Consider the following 22,771-nt stretch of genomic DNA (forward strand, 5'->3'; position numbering starts at 1 on the left):
GAACAAGCTCTGAGTACAAGATATAGAGGCTGGGGTCTATCACACCAGGCAAGACCCCAGGTGCAGGCTGTGTAAAGATGCCCCAGAGACAATCCAGCACATAACAGCAGGGTGCAAGATGCTAGCAGGCAAGGCATACATGGAACGCCATAACCAAGTGGCCGGCATAGTGTACAGGAATATCTGTGCCGAGTATAACCTGGAAGTCCCGAGGTCAAAATGGGAGATGCCCCCAAGGGTGGTGGAGAATGACCGAGCTAAGATCCTGTGGGACTTCCAGATACAGACGGACAAAATGGTGGTGGCTAACCAACCCGACATAGTGGTGGTAGACAAACAGAAGAAGACGGCCGTAGTGATCGATGTAGCGGTTCCGAATGACAGCAATATCAGGAAGAAGGAACACGAGAAGCTGGAGAAATACCAAGGGCTCAGAGAAGAGCTCGAGAGGATGTGGAGGGTGAAGGTAACAGTGGTCCCCGTGGTAATCGGAGCACTAGGTGCAGTGACTCCCAAGCTAGGCGAGTGGCTCCAGCAGATCCCGGGAACAACATCGGAGATCTCTGTCCAGAAGAGCGCAGTCCTGGGAACAGCTAAGATACTGCGCAGGACCCTCAAGCTCCCAGGCCTCTGGTAGAGGACCCGAGTTTGAAGGATAAACCGCCCGCAGGGGCGTGCTGGGTGTTTTTACATATATATACACAAAATGCATTATGCACGTTTTGCATAAAGCATTTTACATTCTGCATATTGCATTTTGGATACATAAACTACAATGTAGAAAGAAATTACTATTGGGAGCATTTTTTCTGACATGTGAATAGGTGAGTAGCCTACAGCCCGCCTCCAAAGTCTCTCAATTTTTACCCAGAGGAACAAACCGTTTTTGTCAGAGAGTGCAAAGGTGTTCAACCATGAACTCAGAGCAACAAGTGAAACCAACACACACGCACACTATAACTTGATCTGACTCATGCAGAAGAGTATATATCTGTGTACTTCCTGTTTAGCTGCTTTTGGACATATTCTGATTCTCGTTCTCTGCTTTGGTTAAGCAAATGTAACCCGTTTGTGTGTGTTGTGTCTGTCGATGTGTTGTGTTCTGGAGGAGGGACACTACACTGTGTCTCTGGGCTGTTTATTGTAAATCGCAGCAACATCTGCAATCTGAAACATATAGAAATACAGAGCTGTGATCTGTGTGTGGTGCACGCTTGCTAGGACAGCTCTCCTCCGGCCATGCTAAGAGGAGCTGTGCATTGCAGCTTTATCAACTCCACAATACTATAATTAATCAAATAAAACAAATTATTTTAAAATATCAACTTAAGCTCTCAAAAAATCAAAAAGGAAAAAATAAATAACATTGCGCGCATGCTAGCACACCTCTCCTGAAAAACAGTGAATGCTGTTAACAAAACACTGCAGCGATTTCTTTCACCTGCCACTAGCGACCAGGCTAACTTAGCATGTGAGGGATGCAGCTGCATCCTCGGGCTAAACCTCATTAAAAACTCTGATTAGCAAACTCAGCCCTCTACAAGATTTACACCGAACGAGCTTGACATCAAACACGCCAAAACGTGGCAGTTCAGTCATATTCAGATTACAGCTTATGGCCTTAGGAAACTTTTATTAGCTGAGAGCAACGTGACAGCGACCTCCGGCCATGGTGAAAGGAGCTGTGACTGGAGCACACATGCACGCTCCTATGTCACCACGCAGTGCACAAGCACACAAACACACACGGGCTCAAAACACATTGGCAGGAGATTGAAACGCAAATTGAAATATATATATATTTTAAAGGAGTTTGGTAAAATTCACAAGCATTTAACACAAATGCTACACACACATTTGATTTGTTGGTCATTATTGATGTGTTATATATGAAGCGCCTTGAGGCGACTTTTGTTGTGATTTGGCGCTATATAAATAAAATTGAATTGAATTGAATTGAATATAACAGTCGTCTGAATATATTCAGAACTTTTATGTTTACAGTAGTTGCCATGTCTAATCATAGATAGATTCGTTTGGTTGTAGTTGCAGTGTCAACAGTAGTAGGAGATGTTACTGTATTTGAAATTATTAGTTGCAAAATTTTGCTTCATTGCACATGTCGCTGTGGTTTTAGGTGCCATAAAACTCATAGATACATGGAGGGGGACACAGGGGGTAAATACACGAGGGTAAATCAAATAAACTAACTGAATAACCTAGGAACCATTGAGTAAATAATGAACAAAATACAAAACACAAGAAAACTAAGAACACTGGGTCAAAATGACCCAGGACCTTGTGTGTATATATAGGGAGGTGTGTGTGTGGCTGTAGCCGGGACGCCGGGCTACAGGCACCATCAGGCCTGAGGATGGCTGGTCACGCCCGAGGAGGATGCCACACACCTGCAGTGGATCAGCGTTGGAGGAGGAAGCTACTTAATGGTGTGGTGAAGCCTCCACCGACGCGGGATGATTGCGTGAGACTCCATGTCAGTGTCTTGAGACGAAGTAAAAGTTAGTGTATGCCCGCAGGGGCTGTGTGTCTTGATGGCTGTTTCCCCCCAGGAGGAGTGTGTAATTTTACTCTATAATTTAGTTGCAGTAGTTGTTGTGTCTTATAGCAAATGTTGTTATAGTTGGAGTAGCTGAATTGCAGAAGTTGCCATGATTAATAGCAGATATCGCTACAGTCTCCTTCATTAGTTTGTTACCGAATGTTTCATGCTTTTCTGCAGATGTTGTGGTTTCAGTTCTTTCTTTATCTTCTACCAGATGCCATTTTGGTTTCATATGCCAATTTGGTTGCAAAACTTCACGTGCCCAGTAATAGGTGTTGCTGTAGTTTTAGGCTTTGATTTTATTGTAGTAGTTGCCATGTCTCATAGCGGACGTTGTTGTAGTTGTAGTGGTAGTTGCAGGCTCAACACTTGTAGCGGATGTTGCTATTTTACAGTCATTTATTTAGTTGCAGAAATTGCCATGCCACATAGTGAATGTTGCTGAAGTTTCATTCATTCATTTACTTACATTAGTGTCCTTGTGTTAGGAGATACTGTAGCTGGAGGTTTGCTTAGTTGCAGTGGTTGCCATGCTTTGGTGATGTGTGGTTGAGATGAAGAAGTTGTCATGTCTATTAACAGATGCTGCAGTTTCTTCGGTTGCCATAGTTACCATATTTAGCTGTTGGTAGTTCTATGGTTTCACTGGTTAGTAGATGGAACAAATGTTACCATGTTTTATTGCAAATGTTGCTGTAATCTAGTTGTTGGTTTAGCTCCAGGTGTTGATTTACAGATTTTTATACTTGCAGTGTTTGCTTCCCTTCATTGAATCCTGAATTGAATTCAAAATCCTGCTCCTCACATACAAGGTCTTAAATAATCAGGCCCCATCTTATCTTAATGACCTCTTAGTACCATATCAGCCTATTAGAGCACTTCACTCTTGCACTGCATGCCTACTTGTTGTTCCTAGAGTAGAAATGTACAATGAGGCCCCTCTTCTGAGGGGGAACCAGCTTCCAGTTTGGATTCAGGAGACAGACACTATCTCTACTTATAAAATTAGGCTTAAAATGTTCTGGTTTGCTAAAGCATATACTTAGGGCTGGATCAGGTGACACTGAGGGTTCAGATCTCTCACTCTCTCTCTCTCTCTCTCTCTCTCTCTCTCTCTATATACATATATATATATATATATATATATATATATATATATTAGGGGTGCAACGATATTCGTATCGATATTGAACCGTTCGATACAGTGCTTTCGGTTCGGTACGCATATGTATCGAACAATACAACATTTGTAATTTATTTTATCAACTTTCCTTCTGACGATGCTGTCTGTGTTGAGCGCTCAGTGAATCTGCGTTCGACTACTCCGCCTAGGCTGCACTGTCGAGCGCAGATCCACTGAGCGCTCAACACAGACAGCATAGTCAGAAGGAAGAGCGCAGGGCAAGCTAGCAAGACAGAAGTTAAGCTCTCCTTGTAATATGGACCTCCCCCACCCTCATTCAGATCTGGCGTTTGGAATTATTTTGGTTTTCATGTGACGTATGACCCTGAAGGTAAGCGAGTCATGGACTAAAGTAAAACAGTATGTTGGATGTGCCATGCAATGCTCAATTACATGGGTGGGAACTAGTGTGTTAGCGCAGTTAGCTCGTTAACGTGTTGGCCGTCTAGCCCCATGCACGGGGCGATCGGCGGTAGCTCGTTAACGGAGATTTGCCGTGTTGTGGCGTTAACGTCATTTCAACGAGATTAACCTGAAAGCACTAGTGGGAACACAACGAATATGACTGCACATTTACGCCGACATCATCCTAGTGCAAAGACAAAAACAACAAGCATGCTACTAACTTTAGCCGAGTCATTTAGACAGCTGTTAGCACATGATTCTCCTTATGCTGCTGAGAATATAGCCCAGAAGAAGCGGATAGTATAGCTTTTATTTTGGAAAGAGCCATTTCTCTGTAATAAACTCTCTTTTCCAAAGATGAGTGATTCCTCAATCAGATACAGGGCTTGCAATATTGCTAGCCCAACGTCCTGGAGCTAGCGATTTTTTCAGTCGGGCTACCAAAATCTATCTCTTCCCTGCCCGTCGGGCTATTGTAGGAAGGAAAAATATATGTCAATGCTTTTGCATTCTGTCAGAAATGTAGCTGGATAATTATGTCATTGGCATCGGTGAGCCACTGTCAATATGTGACATATTGAAATCGCGTTTGAATTTGTGTTTGTTTTTTTGCTTTCACTTTGCAATCGTGCAAACTGTGTATAGAGAGCGACAGCACTGATCTGTGAGTGATGATAATTTGTGCACCAATTCCTCTGACATCGTCTTATTAATCGTTAGCTTACTATGCAAACATGACAAGTGAAATCTCCCACAGCTTAAACATGTGAGAGGTTGATCGCACAGAGAATCGCTGAGCTTATGTGAGTGCGTGTGTAAAAGCATTTCAGTTCTGCTGAGCCAAACAAGACAGGTCAGGGTGAAGAAGTGACAGCCAAAGAAAAGCTTACCACAAAACGGAGAAGTTATGACAAATCAGACTATAAGGCAAAAAGAAAGTGCAGCTTTATGGTTTCATGGACAAAAGAATTTCTGTGGCTGCAATATGACGAGCTAAATAACCGGGGCTGCACATAAGTGGTCCGCAGGTGCGCATTCGCTGTCAAAATAAAAAACACGCACAAGGGTTAGGGTTAAATTTAAAAACTGTACTTTTGAGTTAAAATATATATTTATAATTTTAATAAATGACAAATTAAAAAGGCATGAACATTGCTTTTGTATCGAAAAAATATCGAACCGTGACACCAAAGTATCGAACCGAACCGAACCGTGAATTTTGTGTATCGTTGCACCCCTAATATATATATATATATGTATATATATATATATATATATATATATATATATATATATATAAAAACACCCAGCACGCCCCTGCGGGCGGTTTATCCTTCAAGCTCGGGTCCTCTACCAGAGGCCTGGGAGCTTGAGGGTCCTGCGCAGTATCTTAGCTGTTCCCAGGACTGCGCTCTTCTGGACAGAGATCTCCGATGTTGTTCCCGGGATCTGCTGGAGCCACTCGCCTAGCTTGGGAGTCACCGCACCTAGTGCTCCGATTACCACGGGGACCACCGTTACCTTCACCCTCCACATCCTCTCGAGCTCTTCTCTGAGCCCTTGGTATTTCTCCAGCTTCTCGTGTTCCTTCTTCCTGATATTGCTGTCATTCGGAACTGCTACATCGATCACTACGGCCGTCTTCTTCTGTTTGTCTACCACCACTATGTCCGGTTGGTTAGCCACCACCATTTTGTATATATATATATATATATATATATATATATATATATATATATATATATATATATATATATATATATATATATAAGAAAATAACCCTAACCACTCTATTAGCTTCCTGCCTTGAAACACAGCACCTCCTCTCTTTCCACACGCTTCAGCGCCCCCCCCCCCCCCCCCCCAACACACACACACCTGCCATTTTAAGATGGGTGTAACGAAAATGTGGTGACGTGTGAAAACTTTTTTTCCCGTTCAGACTACTTTCATTTCTCTGTAAGAAAGAGTCACACAGCCATAGTTACTGAGAGGTGAAATGGAACAAAAAAGGATTAAGCTGGACTTGGACGCCTTCTCATGTTCAATCTGCTTGGATTTACTGAAGGATCCGGTGACTATTCCCTGTGGACACAGCTACTGCAGGAACTGTATTAAAACCCACTTTAATGAAGAGGATGAGAAGCAGAAAATTCACAGCTGCCCTCAATGCCACAAAACCTTCAGACCGAGGCCTGCACTTGAAAAAAGCACCATGTTAGCAGCTTTAGTGGAGCAGCTGAAGAAGACTGGACTCCAAGCTGCTCCAGCTGATCACTGCTATGCTGGACCTGAAGATGTGGCCTGTGATGTCTGCACTGGGAGGAAGCTGAAAGCCATCAAGTCCTGTTTATCTTGTCCGGCCTCTTACTGTGAGAAACACCTCCAACCTCACTATGATGCAGCTCCATTAAAGAAACACAAGCTGGTGGCCCCCTCCAAGAAGCTCCAGGACAACATCTGCTCTCGTCATGATGAGGTGATGAAGATTTTCTGTCGTACTGATCAGCAGAGTATCTGTTATCTCTGCACAATGGATGAACATAAAGGCCATGAAACAGTCCCAGCTGCAGCAGAAAGGACTGAGAAGCAGAAGGAGCTCGAGGTGAGACGACTAAACATCCAGCAGAGAATCCAGGAGCGAGAGAAAGATGTGAAGCTGCTTCAACAGGAGGTGGAGGCCATCAATGGCTCTGCTGATAAAGCAGTGGAGGACAGTGAGAAGATGTTCACTGAGCTGATCCGTCTCATCCAGAAAAGAAGCTCTGATGTGAAGCAGCAGGTCAGATCCCAGCAGGAAACTGAAGTGAGTCGAGTCAAAGAGCTTCAGGAGAAGCTGGAGCAGGAGATCGCTGAGCTGAAGAGGAAAGACGGCGAGCTGGAGCAGCTCTCACACACAGAGGATCACAACCAGTTTCTACACAACTACCCCTCACTGTCAGCACTCAGTGAGTCTACACACTCATCCAGCATCAATATTCGTCCTCTGAGGTACTTTGAGGATGTGACAGCAGCTGTGTCAGAGACCAGAGATAAACTACAGGACATTCTGAGAGAGGAATGGACAAACATCTCACTGACAGTCACTGAAGTGGATGTTTTACTGTCACCACCAGAGCCAAAGACCAGAGCTGGATTCTTAAAATATTCACGTCAAATCACATTGGATCCAAACACAGCACACAGACGTCTGTTATTATCGGAGAGGAACAAAAAAACAACATTTATGAAACAAAAACAATCTTATTCTGATCATCCAGACAGATTTTCTGAATGGGAGAGGGTCCTGAGTAGAGAGAGTCTGACTGGACGTTGTTACTGGGAGGTGGAGTGGAGAGGGAGAGGAGTTGATGTAGCAGTCGCATACAAGAATATCAGCAGAGCAGGGAGCTCAAATGAGTGTGCATTTGGTGGAAATGACAAATCTTGGTCATTATGTTGTGAGACAAACAGCTATGTTCTTTGGCACAACAATGTCCACACTGACCTCTCAGGTCCTCAGTCCTCCAGAGTAGGAGTGTACCTGGATCACAGAGCAGGTATTCTGTCTTTCTACAGCGTTTCTGAAACCATGACTCTCCTCCACAGAGTCCAGACCACATTCACTCAGCCGCTCTATGCTGGAGTTCGGCTTTTAGATCACGGAGACACTGCAGCGTTCATTAAAGTGAAATAGTCAGAAGTCAGTATTGGACAATTCGTTAAAATATGTGTCTGACTTTCCAGTTACTTGGTAAGATTTATTTATCTCATGTGAAGAACAAAATTCACAAAGTGCTTTACAATACAGAAATAGGTATAGAACAAATTAAAATAGCATAAACAGATGAAACTATATAAAACCAAACCAGCACAGGCAATTTTTAAGTTTCTTTTTAACAATATCAACAGTGTCCACAGATTTTAGCTCCAGTAGAAGCGAGGTGCACGGTACCACTCATTGGCTGTGTCCCAATTCAGGGTCTGCACGCTTGAAGTACGCGCACTACACGTACTACGTACGGTGCGTACTATAAGTATGAGAAGTGCGGAAGTGAGAGGCTTGTGAAATTGGACGGTCGTCGCGTTGTTCAGGTTGCCTAGCAACCATGATACTAACCGCGAGAAACGTTACATATAGCATTGTGTGACATAAATGAAGGAGAAAAATGTTTTGTTGGTCATTCATTTTTGTCATGACATCACTTTGATTAGTTGAGTATCTGAGGCTGAGACCACGGGACTGTAGAACATGATTGTTGGGCTTCATTTCTGTGCTGAGCAGTCATTGCAAGATTAGTTAGTAAATAGCAATTAGTTAATGTTGTTCATGAGACTAAAATCATCTCACTGTGGTAATGTAAATATAATATGGCCAATATTATAGTATTGTCAGATTATTATGATGTAATATATATATATATATATATATATATATATATATATATATATATATATATATATATATATGTGTGTATATGTAGAGGCTTTAAAACCAAGCTGAAGCTGAAAGTACAAACATCACTAATGTCACATAACTTTGCCGACATGTGGCCAACAGTAATGTTTTAATGTTTTTCGTTATTAAACATTCGCACATAAATAAGTGACGTCATATTCAGTAATTACTTTTGACAGTTCACTCTTCGGCCGCTCCCTTCTGCCGTATTTTGCGGCAAAATTATCCACACCCACCACCGCGCTATGGATTGTGGGATATATGGGACCACGAAGCGTGCACCGGACCACGCTTGATATTTGGGGAAACCGACGGCGCATTTGGAGTATGCATTTGAAGTACACTTCGAATTGGGACAGCCGTCGTCGCGTGGCGGTGACGTAATCACACTTAAAATGCGTACTTCAAGCGTGCAGACCCTGAATTGGGACACAGCTATTGTCACTGAGAGCTCATTGTTCTTTCCTCTCTGCAGATCACCTGTCAGTCACACTGCACTTGCTGTGTTTCATAGCTCATTTTTTGTTGTTGCGCTTGATCACATAAATCTATAATTACAATCACATTCTTTAAAAAATTTTCTTATTGTACTAAATGAAATTGTAAGACATTGTAGAATGACGTCAAAGTGACACCAGAAAGTAAATTCTGCCAAACCAAAGAGTATTTGTACTCTGCAGAAGATCATAATGTTATTAAATGAACCTTGGCCTTTGGGGGCTTTTTGTTGTTGTTTTTTTTTAAACATTGTTTTGTGAAAACTATAACACATGAAGCTCAGATCATGTTACACACTGAGTAAGACAAATGATTTCACACAGAGTTACACGTATAGTGATGGAAAAAATTTCAGTGTTTGTTGTTTCTTTGTAAAGGATTTTATACAGAGTCAGTCTGAAGAGTTATTAAATGTAAATCCTGCTTTGTGGAGTTTGTTACATATTCTGAACGGATGCATGCTGACTTTCTTTGAGAAAATGTTTTTGGGGATTTTTTTTAATTTTGGGGATTTTTGTGTATTTTATCGATGTTGGTGTGGTTATCTAACTCATTACTCTTGTATTTTTATATCATATGTGGTATAACAGATGTTTTTCTAAAGTGTCTATTAATCATCATTTATAAGGATTTAATTAAGTCAGGTGTGGCTGTGAATGAGTACCAGGAATATGTACGCTTTACGGTAATTTGGGGGAAATTACAGACCTGGACAGTGTGTTATGGAACAACTTTAATGTGATATGAGACTTGTATTAAAAAAGTCCTCTTGATTTTCTTTTGATTTATGCTGAAATAAAGATTTGTTTGTGGAAGATTGTTTCTGGTACACATGACTTTCAGTCACAAAAACCTGTTGCTAAGCTACTTCTCATAATCTTTACAATCTAATCAAAAGTGCAGAAAAATAATAATTTCTTTTTTTCAGCCAGTGGATGAAAATTCAGCTCAGAAAACACAAGTACATTTTTTAACATCTAACCGAGTCATCAGCTTAGTGCCTGTCTCTGAAGTCTGCTGTGTGTATGTTCAACTGTAAACTCAGAGAAACACACCCACACAAACACACACACACATACATACACACACGCACAAACCTGTTCTGACTCGTGCTGATGACTCAGTATACTGATTGTGGTTTCTTTCATATTGCTGTTCATTTGTCGTTGCTGCTTCTGGCTTTTTAGATTGCCGATTCTCTGTTTCTCTCTCTGCTTTGGTTAAAGAATCATTTTTATGTGTCAATCATTATCGATGTGTTTTAATTTCGTTATTTCAGTTGAAGATTTCCCCTGATTTGCATATTGTCTGTTCGGTTGCAGGACGTTGATACAGAACCCGTCACTGGGTGCCTTTATTAACTTTTCCATTGTGCGTGCGTTATGGTGTTGAGCTGTTATTCACAGAGTTTTTGTGGACTTTTCTACTGTTTTAAATGAGCAGCCTAACAAGATGGAAATAAGGTATACAGGGATTATAGAGGGTGAACACTAAGTTCCTCAACCTGAGGGACTCAAATCAGCAACTAGTCAGCTGCTCCTACCTCCTGTGTTCCCATTAGCTGCCCATTTATTATTTCTAGCTGCCTACACTAACATAGTAATTAAACTCTTCTGAAGCTCCTTTTTAAATAAACTCTTACTAAACGTTTACTAATGATTTTACTGATTCAGGTGAGACTACCACAGTGTGACATGTTGAAATTCCCACCTATTGTCTCTCCAGTACAGGTCTAGCTGTTTTCCTACCATTATTATCAAACAGCCTTTCACCTACTGACATGTATGACCACTGTCACAGTCGTGCTATGCCTAGTTCCAAATCACTTATTCTCCTGATACAACAGTTTTCCAATCCCTATAATTATAAGAAATTAGAAATCTTCTGTGTTACGGAGACTTAGCTGAAACCATAGGGCTGCTGATTATAAATTCTTGAATGCCCAGAGGTCCTCGGGCTGTGGTGGGGGAATAGCAGTTGCTTTCAAATGTAATTTAAACTGTATTACAGCCAGTTTGACTTATTATTGTCTAAAATTACATTTGTGAAAATCCAGGTTGGTGTGTCAATATCTACCAGCCTCCTGAATCCTCGACTGATCTCCTACACGAGTTCTCCAACCTGCTTTCATCTGTCGAGTTTGACAGGCTCAGTTGGGTACAGGTGACTTTAACCTAAGACATTGATTCCTGTAAATGTAAAGGAAAAGAAAGTAATTTAAAATGTTGGTCATTTTCTTAAATTCATTCGAGCTTTAATGTTATTTGCATGATTTCTCTATGAGAGAGAAGCTGTCACTGTGTGTGCATGCATCAACTTTTCCCTTTGATGGCGCTGAATACATAAAATTTTCATCTACTTTACATGATGTCTTGTTTCTGTCACAGGTGGCCGAAGGCTGGTAACTGAAACTGAACCTATTCACAGAAAACCAAGAGCAGAGGCTGAGGGAAAGTCCTAACAGCGTTTTATTGATCAGCAATGAAAAACAACACAGTGGCTTGGCAAATGTGGCGTGGCAACGTGGCTGAGGCAAAACAAAGAGGCAGGACTGAGAAGATTACTGGAGTGGGACTGGTATATAAGGTCACATTTAATGGAGGGAAATGGATTAAATGAAGGAGAGGCTGCTTAGGTGCGGGTGACTTTGACGATGTGGATTTGGCTGACCTGAGTTCCTTTGGTTCTGAGGCCGAGGGACAGCAGAAGGGCCGGCAGGTGAGGCAAGGAGTGAATCCCATAAAACAGAGAGGTAAATCCAAAATCCAAAAGGATTCATTGTTCAGAACCGTGGTGCGTCAGGGAGCAACTGAAGCACAAAACAGCAAGGTAAGCACCTAAAGTAAAGCACCTAAGGTAAGAAACATGACCCATAAGACCTGGTTACCAACATATAGTAGTCCATACCTGGCAGAGAAGGGATGTCAGTGTGGAGCTTAAATCTCCCAGCTTAATTGCCTCAATCAGCTCCAGGTGCAGGGCCGTAGACTAACTTTTTGCCACGGTTGCACTGGTGCGCCGCACACCCAAATTTTTCAACCACATCGCTTAAAACCGCAGTTTTATATGTGCACTTTTCTGGGGGGAAAATTGCTGTCCATACAGACAATATTGATTTGTAAATGATTAACTAACAATCTTGTCAACACAAAGTTCTTTATTTGGAGCATATTTTAATATTATATTATAAGTCTGATGATTTATCAGTACTGAGACTTACTATGAGACTTTATCAGAGATGTGACCATCACAGCACATGCCGTTGTGTCAAAGTAACTGAGAATAAAATAAAATAAAAAACATAAAGGAGATTTTCCTGGCCTGGCTTTTTATAGCAGATAACCTTAAAAATATTCTGCAATTTTGCATAATTTTAAAAAGTTTCAATTTCTTCATTATTGAACAGCAGAAATTAGGCTTTCTTGCCCGAGGTCATTTAAGTTTAAAAAAAAAAAAAAGACAGCAGCCGACAGCGCTGTAAACAACGGTGGACTGGTGGGTAATTAGCAAATGAATATTGCAGAAAACAGAGATTTGAGATGGGAAACTGTTCTTGAAGTACAGAGAGAGAGAGAGAGAGAGAGAGAGAGAGCTGTGCATGAAGTGTGATTTTATTGTGTTGGACGCAAAGCAGCAAAAGTCAGAGGGAATTAATGACGACATTTATCAAATGTGAATCGTAGTTTGGATCTTCTTTTGCTGCTGGTTCAGTGAATTTTGGATAGAGAGGGACAAAACCTGCTGCTCAGAATCTAGCACAAAAAAGACCTAAACACAAAGCCCGGACCCGCCAAAGCATCACAATCAGTGAGCTGTCGGCTTTCAGCCCTGACGGCGTGTCCGTGTATGTGCTGTCGGTTGAGAAAGTTGAGAAAGCTGATTCTGATGTGTCGGGTCTGCGCTCTGTGTTTGTCTTTGTGTGGAATCGGTTTACCTGCTCTATCTGGATACATTTGGTTGTTGTTGAAATAGTTTTGTGAGCTTTAACCTGAGATTCTGGCATTTCTGGGAAAATACAGTTATATTTAAAAGATATCGCTTTATTCAAGCTACTCACCTCCCTCTATCTGCCTACACTTTCAAACATATACATGCATAGAACTACAGGAATATCTGGAACACGACCAATCAGAGAGGGCCCGCCCCTAGCTATCTCTGATTGGTTTAGACCATAATATAGGCATAATGTGTGTCAGTTGTTGACCACATGGAGACTTTCAGAGTTGCGGAGAATTTTATTTTATTTTATTGAAAAGTTGGTCGCACCGATGCCACCTAGGATTTTTTTTAGTCGCACCATTGAAAAATTTGATCGCACTCTAGAGCCCTTAAGAGAAGAGGGTGTGACAGCCCTGCCCACTGGCAGATACCAGAGAAGTTCAGGAACTTAGTAGAAATTTCCAGCCACTCACACAGACCATGACGGTTTCAGTAAAAATTAACTTCACCCTGATTAGGGCTGTTCGATATAACGATATATATCGGATGACGATATAAAAATGTCTATCATTTCCTTTTACGCTATTGTCGCAAAATAAACTGTTTACAGCAATATTTTTTCATCGTTTTGATGGTCACTGTAGTGGCTATATTAATTTCTTAAAGTTCTCTCTTTCTCTTATATTTTATATAACCACACTACAGACGGACAAGTGCCTGTTTTTATGCGTTGTCGTTATCGTGACGGTAAAACCATCGCGTGTCCGCTTGTTTGTTTTCCACATAAACCTTTCACAATAAAGCTCAAGATCCTGTTGAGACTTTTCAAAATAAACTGAACCACGTGAAAGAGTGTGCAGAGTATTGACGGATAAGAAGCAAAAAAAGAGCTGTTGGGTGCTAAAAGATAAACCTTAAACTCAAACATTAGAACAGGCTTTTCCCCGCAGCACGCTGTGTAATAATTACTCACAAAGAAAACGGAGGCCGTTACAACTTATGTCTAAAAATGTATAGTTTCATGCATCGGTTAAAACACTCGACTCCAGGTACATGACGCCCAGCTGGAAACACTTCACGTCGAGCTGCCCGAGATTCACAGAATTTACAGAAAATGTTAAATTTTTATGATTTATATTGTTATTGGGATGATAGATGTCTTATATCGGGATATGAGAGTTTGGTCATATCACACAGCCCTAACCCTGATTGTTTTCATCTTGCTTTGACTGCAATTCTGGCAGTATTAATTAATTGCAGCAGTATTTATAAAAACACTTCTATATACACTAAAAAACTGAGCAGCTCTTGTTCTGATGGCTTACAGAGTGTCTGTTTTTTTGTTTGTTATCTGTGGTGCTCTCAAAGGAAATAAACACTCACATGTTGATTCAAGTTGTTAGAGATATGTCTCTCTGTTATGTTAATGTGTATATATATTCTTTAACATTATCTCCTCCATTCACTCCTCTTATTTAACTTGCACCACTCTCCTCTCCAGATTTGCTGAAGCCTTTGAAAGGTAACTTAATGGTGCCGTAAAGGATAAGGCACCACTGGAAACACAGCACCTCCTCTCTGTTCACACATTTCCTCGTTCCCTCCCCTTCAGATCTGCAGTTTAAAGATGGGTGTAACCAACATGTGGTGACGTGTAAGAGCTGAGAGGCTCCATTCAGAAATCAGAGGTCAGACTGGTTTCAGTTGTAAGGAACTGAAATTCACACAGTCACTGACACTGAGAGGAGAAATGGCAGAGAAAGGAGTTCAGCTGGACCGAGAAACCTTCTCTTGTTCAATCTGTTTGGATTTACTGAAGGATCCGGTGACTACAACCTGTGGACATAGCTACTGTATGAACTGTATTAAAACCCACTTTGATGAAGAGGACAGGAAGGGAATCCACAGCTGCCCTCAGTGCAGGAAGACTTTCATACCGAGGCCTGTCCTGGAGAAAAACACCATGTTAGCAGCTTTAGTGGAGCAGCTGAAGAAGACTGGACTCCAAGCTGCTCCAGCTGATCACTGCTATGCTGGACCTGAAGATGTGGCCTGTGATGTCTGCACTGGGAGGAAGCGGAAAGCCATCAAGTCCTGTCTGGTGTGTCTGATCTCCTACTGTGATAAACACATTCAGCTTCATCTGGAGTCTCCTGCCTTTGAAAAACACAAGCTGGTGGCCCCCTCCAAGAAGCTCCAGGAGAACATCTGCTCTCGTCATGATGAGGTGATGAAGATTTTCTGTCGTACTGATCAGCAGAGTATCTGTTATCTCTGCACGATGGATGAACATAAAGGCCATGAAACAGTCCCAGCTGCAGCAGAAAGGACTGAGAAGCAGAAGGAGCTCGAGGTGAGACGACTAAACATCCAGCAGAGAATCCAGGAGCGAGAGAAAGATGTGAAGCTGCTTCAACAGGAGGTGGAGGCCATCAATGGCTCTGCTGATAAAGCAGTGGAGGACAGTGAGAAGATGTTCACTGAGCTGATCCGTCTCCTCCAGAAAAGAAGCTCTGATGTGAAGCAGCAGGTCAGATCCCAGCAGGAAACTGAAGTGAGTCGAGTCAAAGAGCTTCAGGAGAAGCTGGAGCAGGAGATCGCTGAGCTGAAGAGGAAAGACGGCGAGCTGGAGCAGCTCTCACACACAGAGGATCACAACCAGTTTCTACACAACTACCCCTCACTGTCAGCACTCAGTGAGTCTACACACTCATCCAGCATCAATATTCGTCCTCTGAGGTACTTTGAGGATGTGACAGCAGCTGTGTCAGAGACCAGAGATAGACTCAGACATAAACTACAGGACATTCTGAGAGAGGAATGGACAAACATCTCACTGACAGTCACTGAAGTGGATGTTTTACTGTCACCACCAGAGCCAAAGACCAGAGCTGGATTCTTAAAATATTCATGTCAAATCACACTGGATCCAAAGACAGCAAACACACATCTGTTATTATCTGAGGGAAACAGAAAAGCAACTTTAATGAAAAAACAACAGTCTTATTCTGATCACCCAGACAGATTCACTGTAATGTGTCAGGTCCTGAGTAGAGAGAGTCTGACTGGACGTTGTTATTGGGAGGTGGAGTGGAGAGGGAGAGGAGTTGAAGTAGCAGTCACATACAAAAATATCAGCGGAGTAGGGAGGTCAAATGAATGTGCACTTGGTGGAAATGACAAGTCTTGGTCATTACGTTGTGAGAAAAACAGTTACATATTTTGGCACAACAATGTCCAAACTGTCCTCTCAGGTCCTCGGTCCTCCAGAGTAGGAGTGTACCTGGATCACAGAGCAGGTATTCTGTCTTTCTACAGCGTCTCTGAAACCATGACTCTCCTCCACAGAGTCCAGACCACATTCACTCAGCCGCTCTATGCTGGACTTTGGTTTTTTCACAGTATTATATTGTACTCTGGTGGAGACACCGCAGAGTTCACAAAACGGAAATAGACAAAAAAATTTCTTAAGAACAGTTGGTTTGGATTACTTTTCAGTTTCTTTGTTCTCCAACATTGTTTCTCATAGCTCATTGTTGTTCTGTTTCTTCTCTGCACAGACGTCACTTGCCAGTCACACTTTGTGGGTGCTACATTGACATCATATTGTTTGTTGTCTAGTTAATAAATTAATTGATTTTAACCGAGAAATATCTAAATTATATTTACATTTATCTGAAATTTTGTTCAAATTAAAGGAACTGTTTTTCTCTGTTTTAAAGAAAGAAAATTCAATCAATGTTCTGACTGTGTCAAAGTTGTTTACTATGAGGAATATGTAAATAAAATAATTTTACGTTTGATTCTTCTTGTTTTATTTCCTTTGAGAGGATTGATTTGAGTACATTTTCATTCCTATGATTAATAGGAAAATGAAATGAGACAGATGCGAGTTGATATGAACCAGGTATTTGCTGTCATCTAAACATGGAAGCCTCATTTATGTGACTTAGAGGTCATGGTGAAGAGACAGTTTAAAGATAAATCATATGCATTTGTTAGGTAAAATAACAAGAAAAGCTTTTTAATTGAAAACTGATTTAGTTCAAGAAAAACAACGGTGTTTTGATAACTTAGCACTTAGTTCCTCGTAATCTCTGCGGTGCATCGAACAGCCAATGCTTTCCATGATCAGAGGTAATTGCTTTGGCTTTATTCCAGTTGACCCCAGCATGTGTCACTGGGTCTCTAAACCAGAGGTTTTGGGTTATTTGGCACCTTTTGTTTGTAATTTAGGTCTGTCAAGCTTCTGTTGTCTTTGTGTCTCCATGTTTCCTGTTTTATTTTGAAAGAAACTTTTGTTCCTAGTTCATTGTATCTAGTTTTACTTCCTCCATCCTGGAGGAAGTTTTACTTCCTCCAGCCTGTACATACTTATAGTTATAGAATATTCACAACATACTTCATACCGTGTACATTATAACATACCATAATAGACCCATTTCTGTAATATACTCACATATCTATATTATTGCTAATATATATTGTAATATATCTATATCACTAAAGCACTTCTGGATGGATGCAAACTGCATTTCGTTGCCCTGTACCTGTGCATGTGCAATGACAATAAAGTTGAATTCTAATTCTATTCTATTCCATTATATCATGTGTATCAGCTTTCATGAGTTATTTACAAGATTCTGACCACTTATAAAATGTGTTCAATGCGCTGCCCATTGTGTTGGATTGTCAATGCAACCCTCTTCTTCCACTCTTCACACACTGATAGCAACACTAGAGATGGACTGATCCGATATTACGTATCGGTATCGGTCCGATACTGACCTAAATGACTGGATCGGATATCGGAGAAAAATAAAAAATGTAATCCGATCCATTAAATATCACGAAAGCACCTCACAAAACTTGCAACACGCCGTAACTCACCTCAGAACGTTAGCATGTCGGAGCAGTATGCATCACGTGATAGAGCGGCGGTGGCATGCGGGACCTGTGGTCTGGATAGCATTTGGAGCTTCGCTAGCAACCTGGCATTTCATCTCCGACAAAGTTATCCCCAAGAGAAGTAAAGCAAGTGTGTAAGTCCATCTCTGAATGTTTGTAAAGCATTCCTGCGTTAAGCTTAACGAGCGACTGCCTCTCGCTCTCAGGCTGCTACTTCAATCGTGAAACTGCTTAAATGATCAGCTGATCGGCTTTTCTGTCGCGAGTCCGTCTTTGTTTTTGGCCCACTTTGCACCAGAAAGAGGAAACCAGCGGCTGAACAACAGCAGCACGTTTAAGCTTGATAAGCTGTTGTTAGAATTTATTTAATATTACTTTCTACACCAGGATCTTTTTCTACGTAGCTGACGCTGGTAACTGTGCAGGGGCGGATCTAGCAAAGTTTAGCCAGGGGGGCCGATAGGGCATTAACTGGGAAAAGGGGGCACAAAGACATACTTTTCTTTCTTATTCTCATTTAAAATGTCTAGCTTTTAATAAATAATTATCTGACACACAAAGTTTTAATCTGATGTAAAAGGAATAGAAGTCAATTACTGTATATAGTGACTATTAAGTCTAATATATATACCCTAGTAAGCTATAGTACTTTTTCCTTTGGGAAGGTACCATCTGTGCAGTCTGCAATTTTGTTGAAGAAAGATGTTGAATCTATTTAATATTTCTTGAAAAATAATTGATTTCTGTGCATTTTTTTTCACACTGCATCAAATTAAGGTTGATTACGTCGATTAAGCATCATGAGGTGGAGCGTGAGGGGGGGTTCCCTATTTTTTATTTATTTATTTTTGTTGTTGCTGGGAGTTGGAACCCTATTAGTTAGGTTGCTTAATATTTACGCTAAGTACTCTTTAAAATACCAGAATAGGGAGGATGGTGTAGGTTTAAGTTTATTAGATTGATCAGTATTGCTGAACTATGAAATATTTTTTTTTGCATACAGGTATAACAGAATAGCTTTAGTGTAGTTGTTGTTTTAAACTTGAGTATGAACTTGCAGACTTGCAAAATGCAGCAAGATATATTAAAAAACAGTTTTGTTGATTAAAAAACACTATATCGGATTCATATCGGTATCGGCAGACATCCAAATTTATGATATCGGTATCGGACATAAAAAAGTGGTATCGTGCCATCTCTAAGCAACACCGCAGGAGAAATGCCTGCACAGGCATCCAGTATCCGTAGTTTCATTCAAGCGTTTCATTCAAAATAGTCAACAGGGTCGCAAGAAGCGTGTGGAAAAACCAAGGCGCAAAATAACTGCCCATGAACTGAGAAAAGTCAAGCGTGCAGCTGCCAAGATGCCACTTGCCACCAGTTTGGCCATATTTCAGAGCTGCAACATCACTGGAGTGCCCAAAAGCACAAGGTGTGCAATACTCAGAGACATGGCCAAGGTAAGAAAGGCTGAAAGACGACCACCACTGAACAAGACACACAAGCTGAAACGTCAAGACTGGGCCAAGAAATATCTCAAGACTGGTTTTTCTAAGGTTTTATGGACTGATGAAATGAGAGTGAGTCTTGATGGGCCAGATGGATGGGCCCGTGGCTGGATTGGTAAAGGGCAGAGAGCTCCAGTCCGACTCAGACGCCAGCAAGGTGGAGGTGGAGTACTGGTTTGGGCTGGTATCATCAAAGATGAGCTTGTGGGGCCTTTTCGGGTTGAGGATGGAGTCAAGCTCAACTCCCAGTCCTACTGCCAGTTTCTGGAAGACACCTTCTTCAAGCAGTGGTACAGGAAGAAGTCTGCATCCTTCAAGAAAAACATGATTTTCATGCAGGACAATGCTCCATCACACGCGTCCAAGTACTCCACAGCGAGGCTGGCAAGAAAGGGTATAAAAGAAGAAAAACTAATGACATGGCCTCCTTGTTCACCTGATCTGAACCCCATTGAGAACCTGTGGTCAATCATCAAATGTGAGATTTTGTCATGGTTTGCGGGGGCAAGCCGTGTGGAATATATATAGGACCAAAAGGCGGCAGCTCTGGTGCAGGTGAGTGTTTATTAACAACAAAAATGCAAACAACAAAGGCGCTAGGAACATGAAACTGAAACCTAAACTGGGTAAACTAACAACACAAACCAAGAATGACGGTGCAGGGAGGTCCGGGGAAATACATACAGGGAGACCGAGGGGAAACAACACAGACGAACCAGCAACGAGGACACGGTAACACACACTATAAATACACATGCCAGGAATCAGGGGATGGGAAACAGGAGGGGAACACACCTGGAATACATGATAACTGACAAGGCAGGGGAAACGTAAACAGAACACACTGACATAAGACAGAGCCCTTCAAAGTAAAACAGGAAACACATACACGTAATGACACAGACTCAAAGACGCGGACTAAACACAGAGACTTACTACACTAAGGAAATGCACAAGCAGGGAAGACATCAACCAGAGGGAACACCACTAAATGCTAGAAAATACAAAACTATCAAAAGTACATAACCAAAAACACTGGGTCACCGACCCAGGACCATGACAGATTTACAAGGAGGGAAAACAGTACACCTCTCTGAACAGTGTCTGGGAGGCTGTGGTTGCTGCTGCACGCAATGTTGATGGTGAACAGATCAAAACACTGACAGAATCCATGGATGGCAGGCTTTTGAGTGTCCTTGCAAAGAAAGGTGGCTATATTGGTCGCTGATGTGTTTTTGTTTTGTTTTTGAATGTCAGAAATGTATATTTGTGAATGTGGAGATGTTATATTGGTTTCACTGGTAAAAATAAATAATTGAAATGGGTATATATTTGTTTTTTGTTACGTTGCCTAATAATTGTGCACAGTAATAGTCACCTGCACACATAGATATCCCCCTAAAATAGCTAAAACTACAAACTAAAAACTACTTCCAAAAACATTCAGCTTTGATATTAATGAGTTTTTTGGGTTCATTGAGAACATGGTTGTTGTTCAATAATAAAATTATTCCTCAAAAATACAACTTGCCTAATAATTCTGCACTCCCTGTAGGGGCAGTCCCCTTAAGGGAACGTCTTTATAATGAACAAACTGAGAAAGTACTCCTCAGATCCACTTAGTGCTTGCCGTGAATGTCGACCTCTGGGTTGGCCCCAATCCACTTTCCAGGAAACTGTTCATCTAGGAATGCTCGGACCCGGCACCCATAATGTGGTGGTGCACCATCTTGCTGGAAAAACTCAGGGAACGTGCCAGCTTCAGTGCATAAAGAGGGAAACACATCATCATGTAGCAATTTCAAATATCCAGTGGCCTTGGGGTTTCTATTGATGAAGAATGGACCCACTATCGTTGTACCCCATATACCACACCAAACCATCACTTTTGTTGGTCCAACAGTCTTGGAAGGATCCATCCAATGTGGGTTAGTGTCAGACCAATAGCGGTGGTTTTGTTTGTTAACTTCACCACTCACATAAAAGTTTGCCTCATCAATGAAAAAAAAAGATCTTCTGCGTGAACTGAGGGTCCTGTTCCAATTTTTGTTTTGTCCATTCTGCAAATTCTGTGCGCTGATCTGGGTCGTCCTCGTTGAGATGCTGCAGTAGCTGGAGTTTGTAAGGGTGCCATTTGTGAGTAGCTAATATCCGCCGAAGGGATGTTCGACTAATGCCACTCTCCAGTGACTGAATGAAGCTAGGACAGCCACTGATGTTTCTTCATTAGTGACAGTTTTCTTGCGTCCGCATTTTGGCAAATCCAACACTGAACCAGTTTCACGAAACTTGGCAAGCAGTTGGAGCATGGGAGATTGGGTGGTCTCGTATGGTGTCTTGCATTGAAATCTGCTGCAACGACCCGGTTACTGCATTCACCAGATATCAACACAATTTCGATCCGCTCCTCACGTGTTAACCTCTTCGACATGTCAATGGCTGTGAACCAAGAGAAATTTGTAAATAACTCATGAAAGAATAAAGTTACGTTGAAACCAAGCACACCGTTGTTTTTCTTGTGACGTTACCAATAGGTTTGATGTGTCACATGGCCCTCTTCCTATTGAAAAAACAAAAGTTGTAGCCAAGATGGCCGACTTCTAAATGGCCACCATGGTCACCACCCATCTTGAGGAGTTTGCCCCCTCACATATACTAATGTGAGGGGGCATTAGTATGTGTTGCCGTGGCTGCATGTAGCAGGATCTCCCAATGCGCACTGGTAATAAAGCTTTGATAAAAGGATACTACAGCCTAATCTGACTCTTCTTCTCCAGCTGTGATATCAAAGGATCGGTGAGGTCAAGAAAGTTACCTTGACAGTCCCCACAGCTTCCCCAGAGGCTGAAATGGCCTGTTAGCCTGGGAGCTCAGCCTGGCCGTCTCAGCTTCCCATCTCCCCTGAGAGCTCAGGCAAATCAACCCAGCGAACTCCATCTTCTGCTAAAAGCTTTTGCGAGCTTATTCAGCCAGCTGTGGACTTCATTTTGCTAAGATTTTCACAATTCCAATTCCATTTTCAATTCTGTTTAACGATTCGATTCTTTATCGATTCTTTTTAAAAAAGGAGAACACTAAGTTTGATTAGCTTAGAACTTTGTTTTATATCTTCTCTTTGAACAAGATAGAAATTTAGTAACATGGCCTTACAAACCCAACAGTGAGATCTTAAGAGATCCAGCCTATGGCTCTTCAATGGGGTGTCACAGGGTCCCTGGGGAAAAAAATTGTAAATGTAAAATAATAAAATAAATATTCTTCAGTAGCAATAACAAAGTATAACATAAATTATTCTGTAGCAATTACACAAGAATATCCAGTAATGTCCC

The 22,771-nt window shown here is 41.6% G+C and overlaps 2 protein-coding genes across 2 annotated transcripts; both read left to right on the top strand.

Annotated features, from left to right (window-relative positions):
- The first annotated feature begins 6,141 nt into the window (after nucleotides 1-6,141).
- LOC113017264 (tripartite motif-containing protein 16-like) lies at nucleotides 6,142-7,887 on the top strand. Its single transcript, XM_026160436.1, has one exon. It carries the CDS (start codon nucleotides 6,151-6,153, stop codon nucleotides 7,825-7,827), a length of 1,677 nt encoding a protein of 558 aa, XP_026016221.1. The 5' UTR covers nucleotides 6,142-6,150; the 3' UTR covers nucleotides 7,828-7,887.
- A 6,803-nt stretch (nucleotides 7,888-14,690) lies between these two features.
- LOC113017263 (tripartite motif-containing protein 16-like) lies at nucleotides 14,691-16,668 on the top strand. The gene has a single exon (XM_026160435.1). The coding sequence runs from the start codon at nucleotides 14,777-14,779 to the stop codon at nucleotides 16,478-16,480; it is 1,704 nt and encodes a 567-aa protein (XP_026016220.1). The 5' UTR covers nucleotides 14,691-14,776; the 3' UTR covers nucleotides 16,481-16,668.
- Nucleotides 16,669-22,771: the final 6,103 nt, after the last annotated feature.

The sequence above is a fragment of the Astatotilapia calliptera genome, unplaced genomic scaffold, assembly GCF_900246225.1.
Source record: "Astatotilapia calliptera unplaced genomic scaffold, fAstCal1.2 U_scaffold_1, whole genome shotgun sequence".
Classification (NCBI taxonomy): domain Eukaryota; kingdom Metazoa; phylum Chordata; class Actinopteri; order Cichliformes; family Cichlidae; genus Astatotilapia; species Astatotilapia calliptera.

Excerpts from the sequence above, each read along its gene's own strand:
- LOC113017264 (XM_026160436.1), top strand. The coding sequence starts at position 6,151 with ATGGAACAAAAAAGGATTAAGCTGGACTTGGACGCCTTCTCATGTTCA.
- LOC113017263 (XM_026160435.1), top strand. The coding sequence starts at position 14,777 with ATGGCAGAGAAAGGAGTTCAGCTGGACCGAGAAACCTTCTCTTGTTCA.